At 35.1% G+C, this 24383-nt stretch overlaps 1 protein-coding gene across 3 annotated transcripts; it reads left to right on the top strand.

Moving 5' to 3' along the window:
- The first annotated feature begins 210 nt into the window (after positions 1–210).
- On the top strand, positions 211–24132 carry LSm1 (U6 snRNA-associated Sm-like protein LSm1). 3 transcript variants are annotated; one of them, XM_081766965.1, is made up of 3 exons: positions 211–348; positions 17215–17399; positions 23699–24132. In XM_081766965.1, exons 1-3 carry the CDS (start codon positions 312–314, stop codon positions 23870–23872), a joined length of 396 nt encoding a protein of 131 aa, XP_081623091.1. In that variant the 5' UTR covers positions 211–311; the 3' UTR covers positions 23873–24132. The 3 variants fall into 3 exon arrangements, with proteins under 3 accessions (XP_081623091.1, XP_081623095.1, XP_081623086.1); XM_081766969.1 differs by having other exon boundaries at positions 343–447; XM_081766960.1 differs by lacking the exon at positions 211–348 and adding an exon at positions 373–631.
- The last annotated feature ends 251 nt before the right edge of the window (positions 24133–24383 follow it).

Genomic DNA, 24383 nt, shown 5'->3' with positions numbered 1-24383 from the left:
GAACTTACAAAGAGGGTAGCAAAGAGACTTTTATTTCCTTATCGACAGATACGAAAATAAAAAAGAACGTGCCTGTACTTTATATCTGCACCGGCAAATTTTGCATAATGTTGACTGAAACCGTTATTGAAGGTGTCCGTCAAAATGCCTCAGAAAATTTGCGGAACGCAATATAAAGTAAAACATACAAAAAAAAAAAATATAACTGCAATGCAGTTTGCCGTAAAATCAAACGTAAATTTTGCGTTAGGTGTAGGTTTACCATTATAGAGGAGCAGGCAGTCCTTAAATATTCAAAGATCTAATGTAGAATGAGGTCCGAAATATACCACTTCCGAAGAGCTAAAGGTAAAGAATATTGCTCTCACTACTGAAGTGAACTGTTGTTTACTCGATTTTCGGTTGAAAATCAAGTGTGTAGTTTATGTACATATTGGTCAAGACATGGTATGGAAAGTATATTATATGAAAGATTAAATAACGATTAATTTACATTTATTATATTAGAAAAAAAATAATACTGATTAAATAAAGCAAGAATACTGGAAAAAGTTCCTGTTATTATAGTGAATCAAGATCCGGAAGATGAATTTTTCTCCTGGAACAGCAACTTTACTTGAAGAACTAGATAGTAGGTTATATTGTAAATTTATAGATTATTTTCATTGTTGGTATATGTACTGTATAGAACTTGGGACCGGAAAACGGGTACCGTATTAATTCCCTCGAGTAGAAAACGGATGATGGTTTCTTCGTCGTCGGGTTAAGTGGGTTTAATAGTTGATTTTAAACTAAAATATTTGTCATTAACTATATTTGTTCCAGTGTATGTTCTTTGCTATTTTATTTTTCAATTTATTACTGTACGATGCTAAGATATATTGTGCACGTGGAATCGTAATGGCTCAGTACTAGAACAGTCATTTAGTGTAAACCGAGCCAGTAGGGAATATGGAAACCACTTTTTGGAAAATTTACAGGTAAAATATAATCTACAAAAAACGAAAAAAATTTCAGATGGCATTTAATATCAGAAATCCATCGACGCCTTAGGAGTCGGTACTGTGACTTATAGTGAGCCCTTGTGAACGACCTCGTTTATGCGTATACCCATCATTGCTGAAGCGCCTGGTCCCTACGGACGCACCCACCTCACTTCCGCTCGGTCCCCGTGCTACGCTTGAGCTTTACTCAGATAAAATTTGTGCTTTTTATTGGCCACCAGCACATGTTGGTTCGTGTTTTATGTAATTTAGCTTTGGTCATACATACACAGTGTGTTTATACTCATGGCGATTACAAATAACAACCGTTATCATTACTAAGTGAGCCGGAGTCACTATCAAGTGATTTATGGGAGAAATTAAATAAATGGGGTATGTTTAGTACAAGGGGTCCAGAAGCACGTAAAAAACACAAAATTTACAGGAGAAATGAGTGATGCAAGTACTTAGACGTAACATGACGTAACCAAATGTAACCTAACCTAACATAAGCTAACCTGAACTAACCTAAACTAACGTAATATTAGTAGAAATAAGTGAAATTCTATCATTTTCTTAGAAAATTATGCGGGACTCCTACACTAATATAACATAAATTAAACTAACCTAACGTAACCTAAACTAGCCTAACCTAACTTAAACTAATCTACCCTACCCTAAACTAACCGAATATAAACAGAAATCACCAAAATTGTAACATTTTTTTAGAGAAAAGGGCTGGACCCCTTCTGCTAAACATAGGCCAAATAAATACCCGAAGTTTCTGTAGTGCGCAAAATGAACAGTTTCAAGCTGGTAAACAGGTAAAAGTAGCTTGAAACTGCTTTCAGGCAACTTTGGGTCAGACTGCTGTTTCTATTTGTGTCTCTATGTTATGTTCACTTCATATTATTCAGTTATATTGAATATAGTTTTCAATTCGAACCCCATGTCCGTCATAGGTTTTCAAGCTCTTTTGGACAAATAGCACATTTGGACAGGGTAACTACATGCTCACAAATAACATATTTGCAGGGTAGTAATGTGTAGAATTATACTAACTTAAAATTTGTCAGTCTTTTACATTTACATACTATTTGTATTTAGATCTTTTAATATTTTCCGAATTTATATTCCAATAGAATCGAATTAATGTATGTAATTCCTGTTTATCATATTTTACTCGAAGTACAAAATATGAAATTATATTATTCTACATTACACATACTTCAAAAAAAAAAAAAAAAAAAAAAAAAAAACATGTTGCCTTATATATGTCTGTATCCAACAGACAGACATTTCCTGTAAGCGAAAAAAAATAACGTTTCCTGTTAAGGATTAATATTTTCAGATTGGGTACGAATTTTTAAGATCCCTAGTTACCAGAATATCAAATTGGACGACACAGTACTTTTGGCTGCTTTTAATTATCTGCAGGTTATAACTTCGTAACTCTTATGATTGCACTATTTTCTTATTTTCATATATAAATTAAAAAATTACTAGTTTTATATAATACAGTAAAAGTTTTCTTCATTGAGTATTTTGTTCATAATGAACTATAGTTTTACTAAAACTAACATATTCGGAACTAGTTTAATTCTTGTTTTATTACTATTCAGTCTCAAGATCTGACAACACGAAACTTTTATTAAGTTTACATTATCACTGAACGTCTTGTTGTCGCAATTAATGCTTAGGACTAATGGCAGTATGAACCTGTATACGTGAACATTACAGATTTAGAATAAGTGTTTAGTGTATTATCCATATTAATATAATGAGTCAGTGGAATGACAATGAAAAACTTTCAAAATTTATGGCTCCCAATTAAAAATTTAGCAAGTGAAATTAAGAATTGAAGAACAACAGTGAAAAAATCATACTGAAACGTTATAAAGTGTATTTAAGAGCTCACAAAATTGACTGAAGCAAACATGTCTCCTTGGAAATCAGAAAGATCGACCATTTTATACTATCACAGTTTGCCCAGTTCATTGCACAGTCCAGTTCTACTATTCCTTTCGTAATATAGAGTTTGGCATAACACCAATGCCAACAGTCCGAAACCCTGATCGCCGGCAACCAAGACTCTCACATATTTCCAACTCTAGGTGCTTTCATTAAATCGATATATAATTATCTATATATATTAGGCCTACCTATAGGTCTAATTAGCTGCTAAATAATTCATTTCACGCTTCTTTTATAAATTTAGCTTTTTGGTATAAATAAATAATACAAAAATAATTGTTTGATCAAATGAAATATTTTTTTCTTAGGAAAATTCCTTTTTTTTAAAGAAAAAAATTAAACAAAACGGCTACATTTACGTAAAAGATGCTAATAACTAGAGTTCGGATTTTTATGTAATATCAACCTCCTAAATAGGTACATAAATATGTAACAAAAATCGCTTAAAATGTAAGAAATATGTAATATTATATAAGAATATGTAATATTACATATGTTACATATTTATGAAAACGCAATGTTAACACGCGTATGAGTATGCAATATTTAAACGAATTACAAAAATAAAAAGGAAAATCTACTACACTTTATCCTGCTTAATGCAAGTCCCCCAATGAAGTGAAATGCTTGAACAGCTGAGACAGCCATACGTCACTAACGTGACTGATTGCAGGATAATAAAAATCAGACGCGAATGAAGGAAGATGTGAATCGGCTAGGGAGAAACAGGAAAGCCCCGAGAAAAGCAATGCATACGGCATTTGTACGTCAGAAATCTCATGTGGTGTGGTGTGGTCCCGTTTCAAATCTAGAACCTTTTACACTAAATGCGCATCCGTCACCACGGCCCAATCTTGAAATGAATTATACGCAATATACAAATTTAAATACTAAAAACAACTTAAAACGAAATGTATTGTTTTATATATATTTATTTCATGCAGGGAAAAGCAGCCCTGTATCTTTTAAACAATACCAGCTGAACTAAGATTGAAGAATATTTCCACTAATGAACATTTTTAAGTTGAAAAAAAGATGCGCCTGCAGTTCAACTGTGTGTTGTTGCACAATGGGTTACAAGGTACATTTCCAAATGATCAGAAGTAAAATTTTGTCGGCAATCGGATGAAATATTCTTGTATATAGAGAATGATCTCTCCACATCACATGAGGTAACAGGAGCGTATTTCAACAGGGGGATGCAGTTGGGGGAAATATCTTCAGGGAGGGTTCTTGTTTCACCACTGAGAATCTCACACGCTGCCAATAGGTTGTCGTAACCCGGGTTTCTTTCCAGCACTGCATTTAGTGTCTTTCGAACCTTTTTCCCTACATCTCCACACACACCTTGCAGCAGTCTCTCTGCATCCTTTATGATTTCCATGGATTCCGGAAGAGGCCGCCCAACAGTCTCTAGCTTTTTAATGCTTGTAGGTGCCCAACCAAAATTGCTGTCTATGTATGCGATATCACACGCTACTTTTGAGTTATTAAACAGTTCTTGAGCAATGCCAACTGACACAGCAGACTCCGATGGAAATGAATGAACAACAGGCTTAATTTTTTGAAAATGTTCATTGTAGAAATGTACTGCCTGTATCCAAGTGCCCCATCGCGTTAGCACAGGCTCCGGAGGAAGTGGCGCGCCTGGCAGTTGATCTCTGTAAACTTGAACACGTTTGTGGCGCCTTAACAAACTTTTTTGAAGAAATTAGTTGATTTACTTCGCAAAAGTTGTCTCTCACCTCTTCAGCAACACGCTGATTAGCATGGGCCGTACAGGTGAAATGAATTAAGTGAGGGTAAAAAACTGTAAGTGCTCTAGCCGCTTTTAACATGTACGCTGCACTGTCTGTATAGAGAACAAGGACTTTTTCTTCCTGAACCCCTCCCGGCCACAACACTTTAAGACTATCGTTTACAAAGCGAACAATCGTGGAATGATTCGTGCGTTCCAGCAATTTACTCGCAATAAGATAGGATTTAGATGGAGCATCTTCACTTGACTTTCCAATCACTAAATTTTTGCTACATAACGTCCCAAAACGTCTGTTGTTTCGACCACAGAAATCCAAATATATATGAACTACCTATTTCTGCCCTAATGGTATTTATAAGCTTCCCTATAACAAACTTCGAGATAACACTTTCGAAGAGTGGATTCGTCAGGAATTCGACGCCCGCAGTACTTCTCCAGAAAAGCACGGTATTTTGGCACTTGAACTTTGTTCCAAGGAATGTTTGCTGCTATCATTGCTTGGCACAAGTCTTTGAAAAACTCACTCACTAAAGTATCTTGATGCATTTGTGTCAAGAGTACTCTTTTTTTTCTTTCTTTTTTTTTTCAGTGAACATCCATTTTTTTTTATCACACACTTGGCATAACGCCACTTTATCGTCCGTAGTAAACGCATCATCGGTAGTTACCCACGACCGCAATTTCGTGGATAAAGTTGAGGCAACCGGAACCATTTCTAACTTCGACGGTCAATACAGAACACGTGCGTTTTGCAACTGCAATACTAGAGTACTGTCCTCCTGTCATTCAGTTGAACAAGCGAAGTTCTTTCAAAGCTTAGGTTACCTGCTATGATATTGCCATTGTCGCCAGCTTCTTGGAACGAACTCTTGCAGTAAATTCCTGGAAGCACACTAGCATACAGTTTTAACTTGAATTGCAAGATTTGCTTTCATCTTTCTTCCCGTCCGACCTCCGATAACACTCAAATTAACTTCATTTTAGGAATTTCCTGGCCAGTCGCCTGTCAGGCACGTGATCTGTCTTCCTCCAGAGTTGAGAATAAAGGGCGCTGCTAATGTACCCCGGAGGGAGGATTTTTATTTGTTTCTTCTTATATTTCTTTTGTTATCGGCGAAAATTCTGCGAAACATGGTTTGACAAATAAAAAAAATAAAAAAAGAGAGAGATTTCTCTTTCGGTAAAGAAACGAAAAGATAGACATGACAAAATTGAATCTAGATGCAAGCCTTGCACAGTTGGAGAGTTTATTTTTTTTTAATTTTAAATTAAAATTTCAGTAAACGCTAAACTTTAAGACAGTTTTATGTATATATATATATATATATGTATGTAGAAACCATAGAAATATGTAATATTGGTCAAAATACTCGTATGTAATATGAAACTTGAGTTGAAGCACCCTACAGGTGTGAATCACAAACATTTAAGGATTTGACGAACATACATATGAAGGAAAAAAATATGTAATTACATACAAATCCGGACATTACTAATAACATAATGAGTAGAACGTACTTAGACCTTTCTTTTTTTTAAAAAAAGAAAATTAAAATCGAATGATTAGGAACGAAGTTATAAGGGGATAAGCGAGCGATGACTCATCATTCCTCACTCTCTTTCAGTCGCGGGTCTGACATGTCCACCACGTGGAGTATACTTTGCGCCCGTAGATTTAGCGCCCACATATAATATCGTGTACTTAGCGCCCAGGAAATATTTGATGCTTATCAGTGTGTTAGGGTTGACCAAAGAGAGAACTAGTTTATATGTATAAATGTAATTTCGTACTCATATCTATCCCCATCCCCTCTCTTTTCACGACTAAAGAACAAGGAGTTTTCACTTGAAAGATCCTGCTATTCTTGCTGCACAATTGTCATGTCACTTTTAAAACCCCTTAGGCAAATTGAAAGAAATGTGTTCTTTTCTTCCTCTCCTGTTCACCACCGTCAACTCTAACACGCTGACTTTTCATGTACATCTGTAATTACGTACAATTTAATTACGACTTAAGAGCATTACCATATCACCTATGAGATTTTCATATGTGGATGTGAATTCATGTGCTAGTGTTATTTTAAAATTTATATAGTTTTAAATAATAATAATTACACGCACCTTAATGCAAATACTATTAGTACTGCATCAAAAACAGCATTTATTTATGCACATTACATAACTTCATTTCCTATCGTAAATACAGGGTGTCAGGGGGCAAAATTCAAACTGCCAAAATTTGGTGGGTAATTCTTTATATCAAATGAAAATAAAACGTTCTAATAAACATGTCATAAAACGACTCCTTTCAGTGTTATAAGCCGCCTTAAACGCAATCAATTACATTTTAAACCCTAGTTTGAAAATAATGGAACATATCGCAAGTAGTTAAAGAAATCCGGCAAGAACTAGTATTTCCTGTATCTAAATATCCATACAAGGAAACACTTTTAACCCTAGGACTACCAGGTGGGTCCATTGCACTCGTACGCATACTTTCTTTAATAATTACTAAGGCTTAGTAAGTATTGAGATTCTATGACATTTCCCTGGTTGTGTTCTTGTGTTGTGTTATTTAAGTATTTTTTTTTTTTTTTTTTCATTTCCGTGAGTCAAGTGATAGTTTTTAAAATTTATAGCATTGGGTACCGAGTGGGTCCATTAAACTCCAGCCTTAATGCAGAAATATGAGGATGGATTCAGTATAGATTGAGATTGTGGCTCGTAGCGGAGTTAACGTTCTGATAATCTTCTGTTCTAATGAAGTCAGATATAACATATTGCAACTTTATATGTTATTATGTAGTTTGATTGATTTAATTATTTGCAATTTTGCTTATTTTAGTAGCAGGTTTTCTTTATTTATTCACTTATATAAGTCTCTTGTCAGAAGCATAATTGTTGCTTTTGTCTATCAAACTGTATTAATTTTCCATTGTATGCAGTTGCGTATTCAGTGGCAGTTTCTGGGGATTTGGACTCCCAAGCCCCAACATTTTTAAAAGTTGCTAGAATAAAACCTAAATTTGCGCTTTCAGTCTCCATATGGACAAAAAAAAAGAAAAAAAGTTTTCCGGAGTAGGACACTGACCTCCCCCCCCCTCAATAGAAATCGTGGCTTTGCCACTGATTGTATGTAAAGTTTTGTTTATTATTAGTGTGTTTTGACTATTGCACGTGGTATATTAACAGATCACTAACAATACACGTCACTGTTGATGGTAGAGAAGGAATATTTTTGGTAAATCAATAAACGATGAAGAAATTGATTCCCGACAGACGATAGGATATTAGCAGACTTATATACAAATGCAACTGAAGTTTCTTGTTCAGGTACCGATATTGAAATGAGACGTTGAGTAGTTTTCTTAACCAGAGGATTGGTTAGAAGTTTGAAGCGTAGCACCTATAGCTAATGCAAAAGGCAAAACTCCGGAGAAAAGCGATCCTACAAGGGCTGCCTTATGTTTTGATGCCAACATCGGCCCTATTAGAATACCTGATGACGAATTGTTCCTAATTCGTGAAGTTGCAGATTCTTCACACACTCTGCAATATAATTTTATTCTTATAGTAGACGAACAACTTCTCATTTTTTGGATGCGCTGTCTCTTTTGACAATATATACCCATTAAGATCAGTCATTTTACAATTGCAAAACACAATGCACAACTATATCCTGAAGAGGTCACTTCTAGAGCGGAGGAAAATTCTCAAAGTTATCATATATTACAACACAACAAAATCAGACGTTCACACTAACAATCATATGGTTCGCCGTTACACCACAAAACAATGAACAAAATGGCCTATGATAGTATTTTACATAACTGATGTAAGTGGACTCAACACTTGTGTCATCAAAGCGTAATTTCAAACGAGAAACAAACATTAAAAAGTTTAAAATGCCGTAAATTCTTCATTTCGTCTGGTTAGCAGTTCGCCAACGTTGAGAAGAAATCACGGAGAATAGAAGCTTCCCAGTATACTGAAGAGGAACAGCCTAAAAAAAGTCTCTCCAGCAAAGAGGGAGCACAAAACAAGAACTTTCTGCCGCAAATGCAAGCTATATGAATATATTGACATGTAATATTTTCCAAGTGTAACATTCCGATTTTGATAAAATTTGGCAGGTAGATATTACACATGAAATAAACATACGTGTTTTTTTCTTTTCTGGGGAAAACTTTTAAGGGGTAAAAGCCCCCACCCAAAATTTGGAGAAATTTGAGGCCGGAAAGACAAGAAGAAGTTAGTCAAAGTGAATGAAATTGTTCACAGATATTATAAACGTTAAATGATGGAATATGTGTTTCGTACTTTCCCGGGAAAAATGGTTGGGTGGGGCACAGACCCCTTCAAACCTTTGATCTCGAAATATCAAAAGCGCTAATAACAGTACGTTAAACATGCCTAAAGGACATGGAGAATTGTAAGGAAATTTTGGGTAGGGACAATATAGAAAAAATAAATGAACACTTCTTTCTTATTTCCTGCAGAAAAAATGTTTTTAGGGGCAAAAGTCTCCACCGAAAATTTTGAAATTGACGACCGAAAGGCATGAAGAAGTAGACCGGAATGAACGAAATTGTGTGCATATATTGTAGACGTAAAATGACAGAATATTGTGCCGCATTTTTCTGGAAAAGATGGTTGGGTGGGGTACAGACCCCTTCAAACATTTAATCACGATTTATCAAAGTGTTCATTAGTATAGTGAAAAGTACCTAAAAGGACATGGAGAATTGTAACGAAACTGTGTTTAGAGACAATATGCAAAAAAATATACGAATACGTGTTTTTAGTTTCTGCGGAAAAACTGTGGTGTGACTAAAGTCCCTCTAAAAAAAAAAAAAGTAATTACCGCAGAAGCGCAGGTAGTTTTCATAGGAAAATACGACACGTATTCTTTCATTTTACGTCTACAATATTTGTGGATATTTTCATTTATTACAGTATATTTCTTTCTGGGCTCGTGGAATTGAATTTCGTATTTTTAGGATGGGGGGGCCCTTTGTCATACTTTTGTTTTTCTGCACAAAATCAAAAACACGTAATCTTTTCTTTCTTTCTTTATTTTTGCGCACTGTTCCTACACAAACTATCGTTGCAATTATGTCCAACCGTTTTTCCCAGAAAAATACGAAACATCTATTCCTTCTTTTTACGTTTATAGCATCTGTGCACAATATTATTCACTTCGGTTCACTTCTTGCCTTTCGGGACTCAAATTTCAAAATTTTGGGTGGGGGCTTTTGCCCCCTAAAACTGTTTTTCCGCTGAAAAGAAAAAAAAAACATTCATTCGTTTATTTCATGTGTAATATCTACCTCCTAAATTTTATCAAAGTCGGATTGTTAGACTTGGGAAGTGTTAAATGTGAGAACAGCAGAATTGTATGAGAAGAGTCTTTGGGAAATTATACTGTAACTCGTTACAATCCAATAAAACAATTACCTGTGAATAATTAAATTTTAAATTTTGTTACGCAGAAATAAATTTCCTTCTTGCAAATTTTAATATTATATTTCTGAATAGCGTTTTACTTCATAATAAAACGTTCCTTTTGCGAAAAAAGAAAAGGTTTGTATTTAGTTTTACGTTCCATGGTTTTGCCGGGTCGGCTAAGGAAGACTTGAATTTACCGATTATAGGGAACCCGAACCACTTTGGTTACTCAATGCTCTCCCACCAGGAATCGAACCTTGAGCCTCATACGCCAAAGGCTTGCGTGCTTGCCACTAGACCAGCGGGGAGGGATAAAACAAACAAATATTGGAATATGTAAATTAAATTCATAACCAGACGTGGCTAGTGAGGGAAGTCGTAAGCCAAAGCGTTCCAGACAAGTCACACGAACACGAAGTACATACTGCAGCAGTTGGGATTGGCGAATTTTTATAGGGAGAATGAGAAAGTCCGCTTTCTATGGAATGGTGGACGGATTTGTTTTCCTTCTCTCTGACAAGGGTCAGAAGGGATGGATTACTTACAGCAAATCGTACCAGAAGAAACTGAAGAATTCCTAATTTATTTTGATCAACATTACGTATCAGGTAGTCTGTCTCTGGAGTATGCGACTTTCATCTTATGGTGATCTTACGATTCGATTTCTTTGCTAGCCTCTTTTGTTTCCTCGTAACATACCCGTTCATATAGCAACATTACAGAAAGAGACACGAACGAGTAAATTGACAGAAGCTTCGAATTTGAAATTCCAAAAAATTGAACCTGTTCATCCTTCCTTGTGGATGGACATTGCAAAAGGATGAGGCCATGGTTTCAACTGCATCGAACAAGAGTAGCGAGATGAATTACCGAGAAGAGAGTAAAATGGAAGACGATTAACCTTCAAAGGCGCTTGTTCAACTTAGTGATGGATTATTCTCAAGGAAACACCATACTCGTTCAATATCTGATTGGAATTGATTACTGCATAAGGCTGTAACTTTAGGGTATAATGTGTACAAGAAGGTTCGTAGAGCGATTAACTTATTGGTTCGTAAAGTAACGTTCTTTTTATTAGAGAACGTTACGTTGTTTTTCAGTGCTTGTAGTGTATGATATCAATTGCTTAACTATATACATTTATATTACGCATAAAGTTTTGAAATATGTATCAGACTTAATGCGGCTAGCTTGTTAGATGTTTTTTTTTTTTTCTGAAACTGTGTAATACCATATGATAATTTGACTCTTTCTTTTTTGGTATCGAAACCGATGTTGTTATATAGTCAGAGTTACCATATGTCAGTTTTTTTTTTTTTTTTTTTTTTTTTTTTTTTTTTTTTTTTTTTTTTTTCGGGACAGTCCCGGTTTGAAAGCTCTTGAAATGAAATGAAATCTTTGAAATTTACATCCCACGATTAAGGAGATAGGAGTAGGATAGAGAAGACGGTGATTGTGAGAATGAATGAAATGGTGGAATGAAGAAAGTGAGAGAAAACGAGAGAACTCCGAGTTATCCATGCACGCAGCGTCTGACTACCACAGAGCCCATTTGACGAAAGATGGGATAAAACCAGGGATCCCATGTATCAGATGTGAGTGTTTCTACCACTGAACCACCGTGACCTCCATGAAGACTCTTATCCCGGTGTTTCGCCAGTTTACATTTTGTCCCTTTTCTCAGTCGTGAGAATATGTTCACCGTTTTTTGTATGCCTTATCCTCATTGCGGTATTGTAGATTACGTCTGTTTTACATAGTTTTCACATTAAAAGCTAAATATGTAACCTTAGTTTATAGTACATTTAAATATTGTAGAGCATTGCATACCACGGAGTACAGTTACATACATGCATATATATATATATATATAAACTACGTTTCTGCGTTTCACCCTTTCCCCCGGAGGTTATGATTCATTGAAGCGTCATAATCAGTGCTATTGGCTGGTCTCTCTGTCTCTCTCTCGCTCTCTCTCTCCCTCTCTTCATAACAGTTAGTTTTACTTAGTGGACGCTAAGTACACGGAACATGGATGTAAGAAAATAACAGGAATTAACGACCTGTGGAAAGAGTGGTAAAATGAACTGGACATCCCTGATTGTGAGATAAAATCAATATAAAATTCCTTCTGTGAGCCAGAAACACTGGGCGCTAAGTCTACGGGCGCTACATGCACGGAACCGTCCACCATCACTTTTCTCATTTCCTATCTTATAAGGAACAAAATGATACCATCCACAATACTCTACCATTAAATTACATACGAGATACCACTAGAAAACCCACTAGGTAATTATGAGACGCATACTGGAATCTGTCTCTGTATCATACCGTTAAGTTTCAAAAAATCTGTATTCTGTAGTTTAGGCAATCCTATAATCTTGTTTCTTAGTAACTTTTAAAGTTCTAGACCAACAGTATTTTGTTGAAAATAGCCTAGGCTGCCTATCAATATACTGTACTAAAACATAAAGAAATAGAAGGTGCCTTCCATCTCAATTCAGGCAGAGCATGTACCATCACCATCTCAGATATTGTTGAAACTTTTTTTTATAGCAACTAGACATGTTTTTAAGAGACCATATTTTTTTTTTTTTTTTTTGTTTTGTCGAAAAAAATTTTCCCGCCAAGTAATGGGCCATCAAAGACGGGGAGTACAATTTATGAATTGTAAAAGACATGGAAAATGGTCAACTTCGGAGCCCCACCATTCAGCTATGGAGACAGGTAGAGTTATAATTCTTGTTGTGGTATGTACATAGGGATATAAATAAACTATATTTTATTGTAGTTCGGTTTGCTCATGCGTACCTTTTTGTACATAAATTAACAAATAAATGTCAATTTATCTGAAAAGTCGAAGTTTGCGAATTTTTTTCGAGCACTTCCGGTTCGAATTTTAAAATCCTGTTTCACGGTTGGTAAGACCTAGTTACCCGCTTTCCGAAAAAAAAAAAAATTGTATCGCTTCTGTGTGCAACCGTTTTGTCGCAAAAAAATTCAAGAAATTGTAAAATTCTCAAAAATTGCCATTTTTGGACGCCATTTTCTCGAAAACACCATCTTTTAAAATTCTGAAATTTTTTCAGATGGTTTAACTTTACATGAATAATAAACACGCCAAATACCATTCTCGACCAATGCTTCATGAATTAACTACAGCCTTTTGAAGTTAGCGAAGTTTCGTTAACTTTGATGTCACAGTTAGCAACACTGGAAACAATAAAAATGCAATGATTTGATGATGTTTGTGGTTCACATTAATTAAATGAAGAATAAAAGGTTTTCCTGACTGTTTTTTTATTATTTTGATCAAAAAAGCTCTCTGGAATAGTAAAATGAGCCTCCTCCTTACTCGTCCGTTTTCTTAAACCGAAGTAATCTGAAATGGAAATTACGATTACGAAACACACAAATTTTAAGTTTACTTAAAATGGCCATCCAATAAAATCTGATGATCTATAAAAAGCCTGAACTATTACCTCAGTGATGACTTAGAATGATCCAGACAAAGTCTCAATTAAGTGCGATGTCATTACAGTGATCGAAAAAGGAAAAAAGGTTTTTAAAAAAATCGAAACAATTTCTTACGCGTTCCATCAAAGAAATCTACGGACTTTCTTTTAAACAGAACAATCTCAGCATAAAAATGGGTCACTCGGAATTTTATAGTATGCGACTAAAGTGGGTCAGTCCGCAACCTGCTAGGGAAGTGTGTGTGTGTGTGTGAATTGTGCAAATTTTAAATTATCTGCTACTGCGTTGCAACAAATCAAAGGTTCAACCTGTATTGAAGCTGTCATGAGTGACCTATTTCCTTTAGTAGTATGATCCACTGAAAATGACAGCTGTCTTCTTCAAGAATGTAGTGAATGTCCTGGAATGAAAGGAATAAGTGTGGAGTCTTTGATCCTGCTGAAAATGAAAGTGTTACGTACGCCATATGGGAAAACAATGATCTCGTTATTTAAAAAAAAAAAAAAAAAAAAAAAAAACTGTGCCACTTTGCGTTTTCGTATCGTACATTGCTGGTTTAACTGTAAGAATTGTAATTCATGACTACATCAAGAAAATCCAAAGAGAATTAATTGCTACTGAAAAGCATCATATAAAATTTCAAGATGCAAATTCTATTTTACTTCATGTGGACTTCGCTGAAAACTGGACTGTTATTCTGCAAAGTGAAATTCAGTTATATCACCGGAATATGGAACAACTGACAGTCTTGTTGTAATAAGCGACGACAAAACACACGATTCGGTCATGTACTCATAGCCATAGACAAGATTCTAAAAATACTCGAAGAAAAGCGAAAATATAGGTTATAGAAAAAGGTTCGAATACGTGGAAATAAGTGTCTACAATTTCCCAAACCGTGTCAGTGATTTATGATGGTGCTGCATCCCACTTTAAAAATCGCTTTCAGATGTTCGAGATGCAGACAGATCCGATAAAGCAGTGAAACGGGCCATGCTATGGTGTCTGCGACAGTATTGGGGGGGTTGTAAGGAATGTGGCAACGCGGCATGACCTTAGGCAAAAACAGATACACAGTATTAAAACCGCAGAATTCGTAAGTATAGTGCAAGTACAAACTCCGGGTATTACTCTCGTTTTGTTGCCTGGAACTGAATTCGACAACTTTTGGAAGAAAGAAAGAAAGAAAAAAAAAAAAAAAAAGCAAGAATGGAAAAATATGCGACCGGTAATTGGTATTCAACGAAGTCACCTTTGGCTTTCGGAAAATGGCGAAGTTTTTATGGCAGTAACGGGTCACCATAAACTAACTTCATGCTTCCCCCAAAATCGAGCTTCTGCAATTCAAAGTGTAGATTTAAGAAGTCTGCAAAAAGGAACTTTTGTTACATACATATGCGCAAAGGACCGATTTCTCTGTAGATTGGGGGGGGGGGGAGATTCAGATGCAGAAGATATATATATATATGAGGATTTTAAGACAAATTGCATTCAAATCATGTCAAATATTGTATATTCCTAAATACAATAGGGGGCCCACATCAGCTTTGGGAGGTTCGGTCCCCCCTAGGATCGGCGCCCTTGCATATACTTATGATAACCAGTGGTGCGTAGCAGAATTATGAATAAATCATGAATTACGTACAGTTGAAGTGCTGTTTATGCTTCCACATGGACTTTCAGCAGGGTACAGGTTTCCAAAAGAGCATAAATGAAGTGAAAATAAGTGTTTTGTGATTATCGACAATGTGCTACGCAGGGGCGGATCCAGGACGAACTTCTGGGGGGGGGGTGTAATACTGCTACTTAGAGCTACTTTTAAGAGCTCCAAACTCTGGAATGGTTTTATTTATATATAAAATAAGAAAGTTTCTTCTGGGAGGGCGATCGACTCCTTGGATCCACCTCTGGACGAGTTGTGAGTGTACTACTGCTATTAGCGAAGAAGACACCAAGCAAGCAAATGATTGGTCCATGTGAAAAAAAATCAGTGAAATTTTGCTTCCAAAGACCATTTTAAGTAAGTGAACTTAAAATTTGTGTGTTTCGTAATCTTAATTCCCATCTCAGATTACTTCGTTTTTAAAAAAAAACGAAGGTGGGAGGCTCATTTTACTATTCCAGAGAGCTTTTTTGATCAAAATAATAAAAAACCAGTCAGGAAAACCTTTTATTCTTCATTTAATTAATGTGAACCACAAACATCATCAAATCATTGCATTTTTATTGTTTCCAGTGTTGCTAACTGTGACATCAAAGTTAACGAAACTTCGCTAACTTCAAAAGGCTGTAGTTAATTCATGAAGCATTGGTCGAGAATGGTATTTGGTGTGTTTATTATTCATGTAAAGTTAAACCATCTGACAAAATGTCAGAATTTTAAAAGATGGTGTTTTCGAGAAAATGGCGCCCAAAAATGGCAATTTTTGAGAATTTTACAATTTCTCGAATTTTTTGCGACAAAACGGTTGCACACAGAAGCGATACAAAATTTTTTTCGGAAAGCGGGTAACTAGGTCTTACCAACCGTGAAAACAGGATTTTAAAATTCGAACCGGAAGTGCTCGAAAAAAATTCGCAAACTTCGACTTTTCAGATAAATTGACGTTCATTTGTTAATTTATGTACAAAAAGGTACGCATGCGCAAACCGAACTGCAATAAAATATAGTATATTTATATCCCTATGTACATATCACAACAAGAATTATAACTCTACCTGTCTCCATAGCTGAATGGTGGGGCTCCGAAGTTGACCATTTTCCATGTCTTTTACAATTCATAAATTGTACTCCCCGTCTTTGATAGCCCATTACTTGGCGGGAAAGTTTTTTTTCGACAAAACAAAAAAATATGGGTCTCTTAAAAACATGTCTAGTTGCTATAAAGAAAAGTTTCAACAATATCTGAGATAGTGATGGTACAATTTTATTTTTTATTTTATATATATATATATATATATATATATATATATATATATATATATATATATATATATATTTTGCCTGAGTTGAAATGGAAGGCACCAGAAGTAGCCTAAGTTTTTTTTTAGTAAACAGTCTAGAACTTAGTCTAAATTTGTTTAATAAGCCTGTTTTGTAACCTGAAACTATCTAATATAGCCTATTAGCCTATCAGGCCTGTTATAGTCAACTCACAAAAATGTTGGAATAACATCAGTAGCTATTTCCACATTCTTTAGTTATTTTTTGTTAACTCAGCCAAATACTTGTATATCTTTGAATAAACTCAAAATAACAAAGACTTCTTTGCTTCACAATTGGACTCCTTCATATCTCAATATCGCATACAGAAAGCTGGAGACAACAGGTGTCTCATAATTACGCTTTTGGAGGAATATTATGAGACAGCACAAATTTGACATTTACTCATCAAGTTATGAGATGACAAGAAATTTCTTGATAGCAAATTGTTACTCTATTGGCACCATAAAGTTCTGCCTAGGTTAACTGCTTTTGAAACTAATGTAAGCTGAGTAATATGGAAAAGTTGTGAAATCGGTCTCATAATTACTCTCACTGACCCTATAAAAAAATGGAATTCATTTCAGAAAAATTGATGGTCCTTCTACGTGATGGTAGGACTCTGATTGGATATCTGCGAAGCGTGGATCAATTTGCCAACCTTGTTCTGCACCGAACGATTGAAAGAATCCACGTAGGAAAGGAGTATGGAGACATTCCAAGAGGAGTTTTCATAGTACGAGGAGAAAATGTTGTTCTTCTAGGAGAAATTGTAAGTATGGGTGACACACGTTAGATACTAACGAACGCATGAGCGGCACAAATAAGTTAAATCGTTTATATCTAATTCACTGCAAGTATTTAAGTGTGTACGATATATACTTGTAAAACTTTGTATTCGGGTTTCTCGTAGAATTCGGGTGAATTAGTGTGCTTCAGAACAATATATAAAAAGCAATATTTTTCTTTCGGTATAATACGTGTGAACTTATACACAAAAATTACTTAGTAGAGCAATTGTTAATATCAGCTAGCTTGGCATTACCGTGAAAAATGAAATTATATACAGGGAAAAGTAAATAAATAAATCTTGAAGTTCTATGTGAACATCACTTCTTACAACTGGAACAAAACAAGTTAAAAGAAGCTGCATCCTGTGTTTCAGTTCTATCTCTCATGGTTGAAAGAGGAAGGAAATGGGGTGCAATAGCTCGCTTTGTAGTCAAAAGTTATGGGAAATGACATTTGAGAGATTGAATATTTTGCTTGATCTGATTTTTCCTTCGTTAATTGACAGTATCATCAGCACAGTGCCGAAATTATAATTTGAATTCAGATTAGCTGGACTGAATTTTACAAATGTCATCTGTAGACGGTATACCAAAGTGTAGGCAATTGTAAAGATAAGTAAGAGAAACTTCCTACCTTATTTCATCGTACGCACGGTGTTTATTGTTAGATTCAAGACTTCATATTCTTCTAGTTTCTTAAGCGACAACTAGGTTCATGACTAGAGGCACGAGATTTTTGCATTGCGCGATAAAAGTAAATGCGTCAGATTATGTAATATTCAGTTTCTTGACGTTTTATGATATTTTGTGTATTTTCATTGGGTTCCGATAAAACGCAAAATTGGCAGTTTTGCGCAAAATTTCTAACAATACGCTAAATAAGCGAAATTTTAAAAATACGTTTACATTAATTTTAAAACGCTAGTTTTCCGCTAACGGAACGGTAGAACATGGCATGAACGGTGCATTTTGGGTGATTCGGACACGGCTATAGAGAACTTATTGCGCGTTAGTTATTACCATTGCAGCTGGATAGAGAGTTCCGAAGTGATAATCGTTTGAAGTTTGGTGTAAATGCAGTTACATATTTGTGGCTTCGAACAAACAATGCCAATTGTGAGAGATTTTTCTGCCAAGCATGAACTGGTTATAAGTGATAAATGTACAACAATGAAGGAGGAAAATGTGAAAACATGTAACATGCTTATGTTTAATACTTAAATGTAACTTGTGCCTATGTGATTTCAGAAGGGACCAAACTTTCCATCTTATTGTAAGTTTAGTTACTGATTTTCCTTCAGTTTGATTAAAAATATATAATTTTCTATAAGTGAAATTTATAGTGTCAAGTGAAATATTCAATGTATTTTGTTTTTAGGTAATTAATGGTTTATTTCTGTAGTGATCTATGAATAAAAGGAACAATTGTAAAAATGTCAGGGTATCTTTTCCATAAGAGCTACAAAATGCAAAACTTTATTTGGAAAATGCGACAAAACGCGAAATACGAAAAACGATACGCGAGATTTTCAAATTCTTATTGCGAAAAACTCGTGCCTCTATTCATGACTTTGAAATAGCAACTGTACACGGTCCATCAATCAAAATTCAAAAAATAAATAAAACAAAAGACTAGAATATAACATATTCGTTATCCTTTCTGGAACTCTTTCCAAATATGTTTATGGTAATGTCCGAAGATTTGAAGTTAATGATAACTTGAATTAAATAATAAAAAACTAATAATAAGGAACAAATTTCCTGAAGCCTGTGTTTAGTGGTAAGATGGTATAGTGATGTAGAGTTTTAATGATGGAGGATAGAGCAAGAAGTGAATTCTGTCTTTGAGATATGGTAGGAAAACCTGAACCGATCTTGGAAAGCGAGGTTACCAGTACAGGAAATAAAGGGCCTTCTTGATTTACCTTTGTGGATTTTAGGCAGGAGATATTTAGTGTTTTCGGGTGATTTTGTGAATAAAGTGCATGATGATAGCTTCGGATAAGACCTTGACTGGAACATGATTGGTAGGTAAAATTGTATTTTAGAAACATTGGTAAACTTCTTCTACAGAGGTCTGTATGGATGCGTTCGGAGTTGGCAGTTCGAACGGAAATTTTCAGTAATTCAGACTATTGTGATCGAGCCCTAATTTGCAGGCTGAATGATAATAATAACTTCAGAACGCAGCGTCGAGATTGCCCTGTGTTTACCGTAATATTAAGATGAGCTTGGAAGGTTTTGGGAAAATCAGGGTGAGCAATTTGTTTAGGAATAAAAGATATGTATGGACCCAGGGAGGAATTTTTGGATGTCAGGATGTATTTCTATGTGAGAATCATCGTTAAGTTGGGTTGACCAATGGTATAGGCAGGTAGTTTTCGGGTAAATGAAAGGATTTCGATGTAGAGTATAGCTAGATTGAGATCTCAGGAGAGCAGTATATAATAACACTTTCCAACCTGACCTTCCTGGCTTCCATACTTTGTGGAGTTAATTCCGATGAACATTAGATATGTTCTTAATGGTCTTCACTACAGCATAATTAAACTATCGCTATTTTTAGTTTTTCTGTAATATCTTCAAAACAAATAAAAATATTCGAAAAGCAGAAACGTAGTGAACTAGCCAATACGATTTTGCATGTGATACCTTTACCACAATTCACCTATCTGCTTTTGGTATGCCGCTATTTACAGAAAACCCGCGGAAAATGCTAAATGTATCTACAGTTGCAAACCGAAAGCAGATAGATGAGTTGTGATAACGATAGCACATGCAAAATCGTGTTGTCTAATTCACTACGTTTCTGCTTTTCGAATATTTTTATTTGTTTTGAAGATATTACAGAAAAACTAAAATTAGCGGTAGTTTAATTTCGTTGTAGTGAAGACTTTTTAAGGAATTGCATGTCACGGTGCTTGTATACGAGTCTACATTATCAGTGCTGTCTGCTGGAGAACCGTGGCAATGTACAATTACGTTACGAAAGAAAGAGGGGTAATACAGTACTGTAATTTTAATCACGTATATTATCCAATCTGACAGTGTAAAACAGCTGGTACACTGTAATTTTATAAAGTCATAACAAAAAAATCATAATTTTCGTAATTTATTTTGAGAATTGTGTAAGAAGGAAGCTGTAAACAATTTAGGTGTTAAAGGAAATAAAAGTGATAACTAGCTATCATGTCACATGTGTAGGAAGTATTGCTACAATTTGGGAATTCATAAATTCGGGAAAACGAGAGAACTTAGTACCGAAAGTTAGCTGTGGAGTCAGAAGTTACGAGAGAAAATATAAAGTTTTTAAAGCTATAGATTCATCGCAGCAGGTACAACTAATAAGTACATTATATTACATTTATAATGTTGAGATAGATATAATGGTTGAGACCTTTAGCCGTGTGCACCAACGAAGTTTAAACGAGCGTTCACACAAACGCGTTCAACATTAAACTTTCAAGTTTAAACGTGGGTTTCAATACTTTTGTTGCACCATTGAAAGTCGAAGTTTAGTACATCTCGTTTAAGTAAACTTTCAAGTTTAAACGTGGATTTCAGGACTTTTGTTGCACCATTGAAAGTCGAAGTTTAGTACATCTCGTTTAAGTAAACTTTCGTCAATTTGTAAAATCGACTCTGATTGGTTGTCGTTTTTTGTCTCTGATCTTCGTTTAACAAAGTAACAAATGAAGAAAGCATACCGCGTGCCAGTCTTTTCGATTTTCGAGATTGTTTGCATAGATTTGTGAGTAGTCTAATTTCAGTGATCGTAATGGTGATGGAAAAAATAATGGAACCACGAGCATTTTTTTTTTTTTTTCGAAACGCGAGAAGCGTATTGTAATTTGATTAGTGGAAAAATACGAAGTCATTATTGAATGTAAACAGACTGACTTGGATCAACGAAGTTTAAACCCCCAAATTCGGCCGTTCAAGCTAAAACCAAGTTTATCCATCATTTGACCGAGACTTAACCTTGAACGTTGTTTGTGCAACAGACAGACATTTTCACCGAGCTTGGTTATGACCCTCGTTGAACAGTTGAACTTTGTTGGTGCACACGGCCACTTGTGTCATTACTATCAAGTAGGCCTTGTTAGACAATGTTATTTGAGTCCTGTCAGTCTGTGGTGTGATCAAACTCATCTCAAATTAATATAGAACAATCATTTCATTTCTAAAACCCTTGAGTTTGTCTAATGATAAATCTCAAGTTTTCATATTTAGCTATTCTCTAGATTTCATACGAATCTTGAATCACGTGTATGCTTGGCCCCGATGCTTAGATACACTTTGACTTTAAGCAGATTTAGAAGGAAATTTATTACGTACGTTAATACAGTAGATTCGGTATTTTTGGTGTAAAAAAAAAAATTCCAAACTGAATTGGTTGCCCCGGATTTTGCCCGTTGCTTCCAAAATCCATTAAGTCCAGGTCTGCAAAACCGAAGGATGAGTGAGGTATGATAAAAACGATGAATAAGTGTATTAGAAACTAAATAATAAGTTTATATGGAATTTAATTTAATATTCTTCGAAGTACGGTCCTTGGCTAGCATTGCACTTATTCCAACGTTGAATCCGTGATTGGAAGCATTTCTGGAAGGGCGTTCAGCTGTTCTGTCTTCGTCCTGTCAATGCCAGGAATGGTGTCCTTTAACTTTTCCCTTACGCACGGTTTTAATTTTTGAGAAGAGCTAGAAGTCGCATAGTGCTATATCTAGAGAGCACAGCAATGTGGACAGACAGGAATATTTTTTCGACTAAAGCTTGCTGATCAAAAGCAACGTGTGGTACGGGGCGTTTTCGTGGTGAAGAAAGAAACCATTTGCCCTTATAATTGGCAGCTAAAATGCTTTTCACGGACGCATACGAAATGTTTAGTTCTTCGGAATGCTCTCGAATAGTCATTCGCCTCTTAAGAACAAATCATTTGTGCCACTTTTTGCACATCTTCATCTGTTTTTGATGTCGAAGGACGTCTCGATCGTTGCTCGTTTTCAATCGATTCCTTGCCACTTTTGAATCGCTCATATCACTTGTAAACAGTCTTCAATGCCACCGCTTTATCGCCATACACTAATTTTGACATTTTGGGAGCTTCTTTGACACTTCTTTGCAGCTTAGAACAAAACTTAATGTTGGCGCGCGACGGACGCTCTTAACATGTCCTCACTCTTCTGCCTCTGGAAGCCAACTAACATGTCACAACTTGTTCAAACTCGACACTGACTGCGCGAAAGGTTTAGGCTACCGAGGTTACTAGTTGAAATGGATACATCATAGCACTGTGCAGCTACATTCACCGTACTTTTTGATCACACTGTGTATATAGTTGTCAGAATAATGGAAGAACCGTAACAAAATGCATCTTAACCTGATTAATATTTTCATTGGGTGATTTGTAACCTGTAGTACAGTTTGAATTCGTTGCTCGAATCGAACTTGTGAATCGTTTCGAGAGGAACAAAAATCATTCTTCATACAGCGCAATACTAAGTTGCGTCAGAAGTGATGGAGGAAAAACTCTTTCCTGGACTCGCTGCTCATGTAAAAACTTTTTATAAAATAATATTAACAGACTTCGAAAAGCGCTAAAAAATAAATAAATAAATAAATAAATAAATAAAAGGCAATTAAAGAAGCGTTAGAAGTTAGAAAATAATTTTAAAAATGTTAAAAAGTAAAAAATAATTTTAAAAACGCGCTTAAAAGTTACAATAGTTAATAGAAATGTTAAAATCCGTGCCAACCAAACAAATTATTACCTGATATAAATTTATAGTTTAGTGGTAATTTTATTGGACATTAGTTTGTTTAGCTTGGCACAGACTTCAGACATTTTTATTATGTACATTTTATTGTCTGCTTTTTCATCCTTTTAAAATATTTCTGTCTTTTAGCATTTTTTATTATTTGCTGCTTTGTAGCACCTTTTTTTAAGTCTTTTTGTTATTTTCTTAATAAAAAGCTTGAAAAATTTAAGTTGATGATCTTCTCTGTACGAAAGAAGCTAGAGGAATTTCATATTACTGTGCCAGATCCGGGTACCCTCGCAATACAGATGTTTCTTTTTATTTATTTATTATTAGGTATTAGCACTATAATTAAGCAATACAACTGTACATGCTGAAAGAGGTATACAATGTGTACCTGTTTCAGCAAATTTGAACTTATTATATATTTTCTGTGGCATCATAGATTTTATATCCATTTTGACAATGTATTCCGTCCCCATCTCTTCACATAATAACTATGTGTTTATTTTTTTTAGGATCGAGAGAAGGAAAACAACCTTCCATTGACAGAAGTATCTGTTGATGACATCCTGGATGCGCAGAGGCGCGAACAAGAAGCTAAACAAGAGCAGGAGAAGTTGCTAGCGAAAGCACTGAAAGAACGTGGACTTCATTATATGCCAGATTTGAGTCATGATGACATGTTCTGAAGTAGTGTGGACTTGAAATGAAGTGAGAAAGAAAAGTGCATCATGAGCAAGCTACAGAAATTTCATTTTCTTTGAACGTGCCTGTGCCAAAATGGAACTATGGAGGAAAATTTTACGTAACTGAGATGAACACAAAGATAGAAAGAAGAAAAAGTAAAGTTTATTGGGCACTGCAGCTTTATGTTAAATGGTAACGTACGCTACATGGCGTAGAAAAACGTTTGTTTAATTTTTTGACGTTAATAAAATATTTATTTTCATATGTTTCTTTCCTGTCTTCAACAAACCCCATAATTCTTTTTTTAAAGTTATAATGGCAAATATTTTTATAAATTTTAATATTCAAATCATTAGTTGTTAACGATATTTCACTAAGCATGTTTGTTTAGAATTGACTTATATGCTAGTCGCTAGATGCTAAAACAAGCATGTGTCACTTGAAAACATAGTAATGAATATATAAATATAATACTAGGTTGATGCGAATGAAATGTCCTTATTTTGACGTGTC

Source organism: Thermobia domestica, chromosome 1 (genome assembly GCF_964235325.1).
Source record: "Thermobia domestica chromosome 1, izTheDome1.hap1.1, whole genome shotgun sequence".
Classification (NCBI taxonomy): domain Eukaryota; kingdom Metazoa; phylum Arthropoda; class Insecta; order Zygentoma; family Lepismatidae; genus Thermobia; species Thermobia domestica.
This window is presented reverse-complemented; position numbering and strand designations above follow the sequence as displayed.

What these genes read in the sequence shown, in the direction of transcription:
- LSm1 (XM_081766960.1), top strand. Translation starts at nt 586, where the DNA reads ATGAATTTTTCTCCTGGAACAGCAACTTTACTTGAAGAACTAGATA. An exon ending in TTTACTTGAAGAACTAGATA is followed by an intron (nt 632 to 17,214) that starts GTAGGTTATATT and finishes AATTCATTTCAG; the next exon opens with AAAAATTGATGGTCCTTCTA. An exon ending in TTGTTCTTCTAGGAGAAATT is followed by an intron (nt 17,400 to 23,698) that starts GTAAGTATGGGT and finishes TATTTTTTTTAG; the next exon opens with GATCGAGAGAAGGAAAACAA.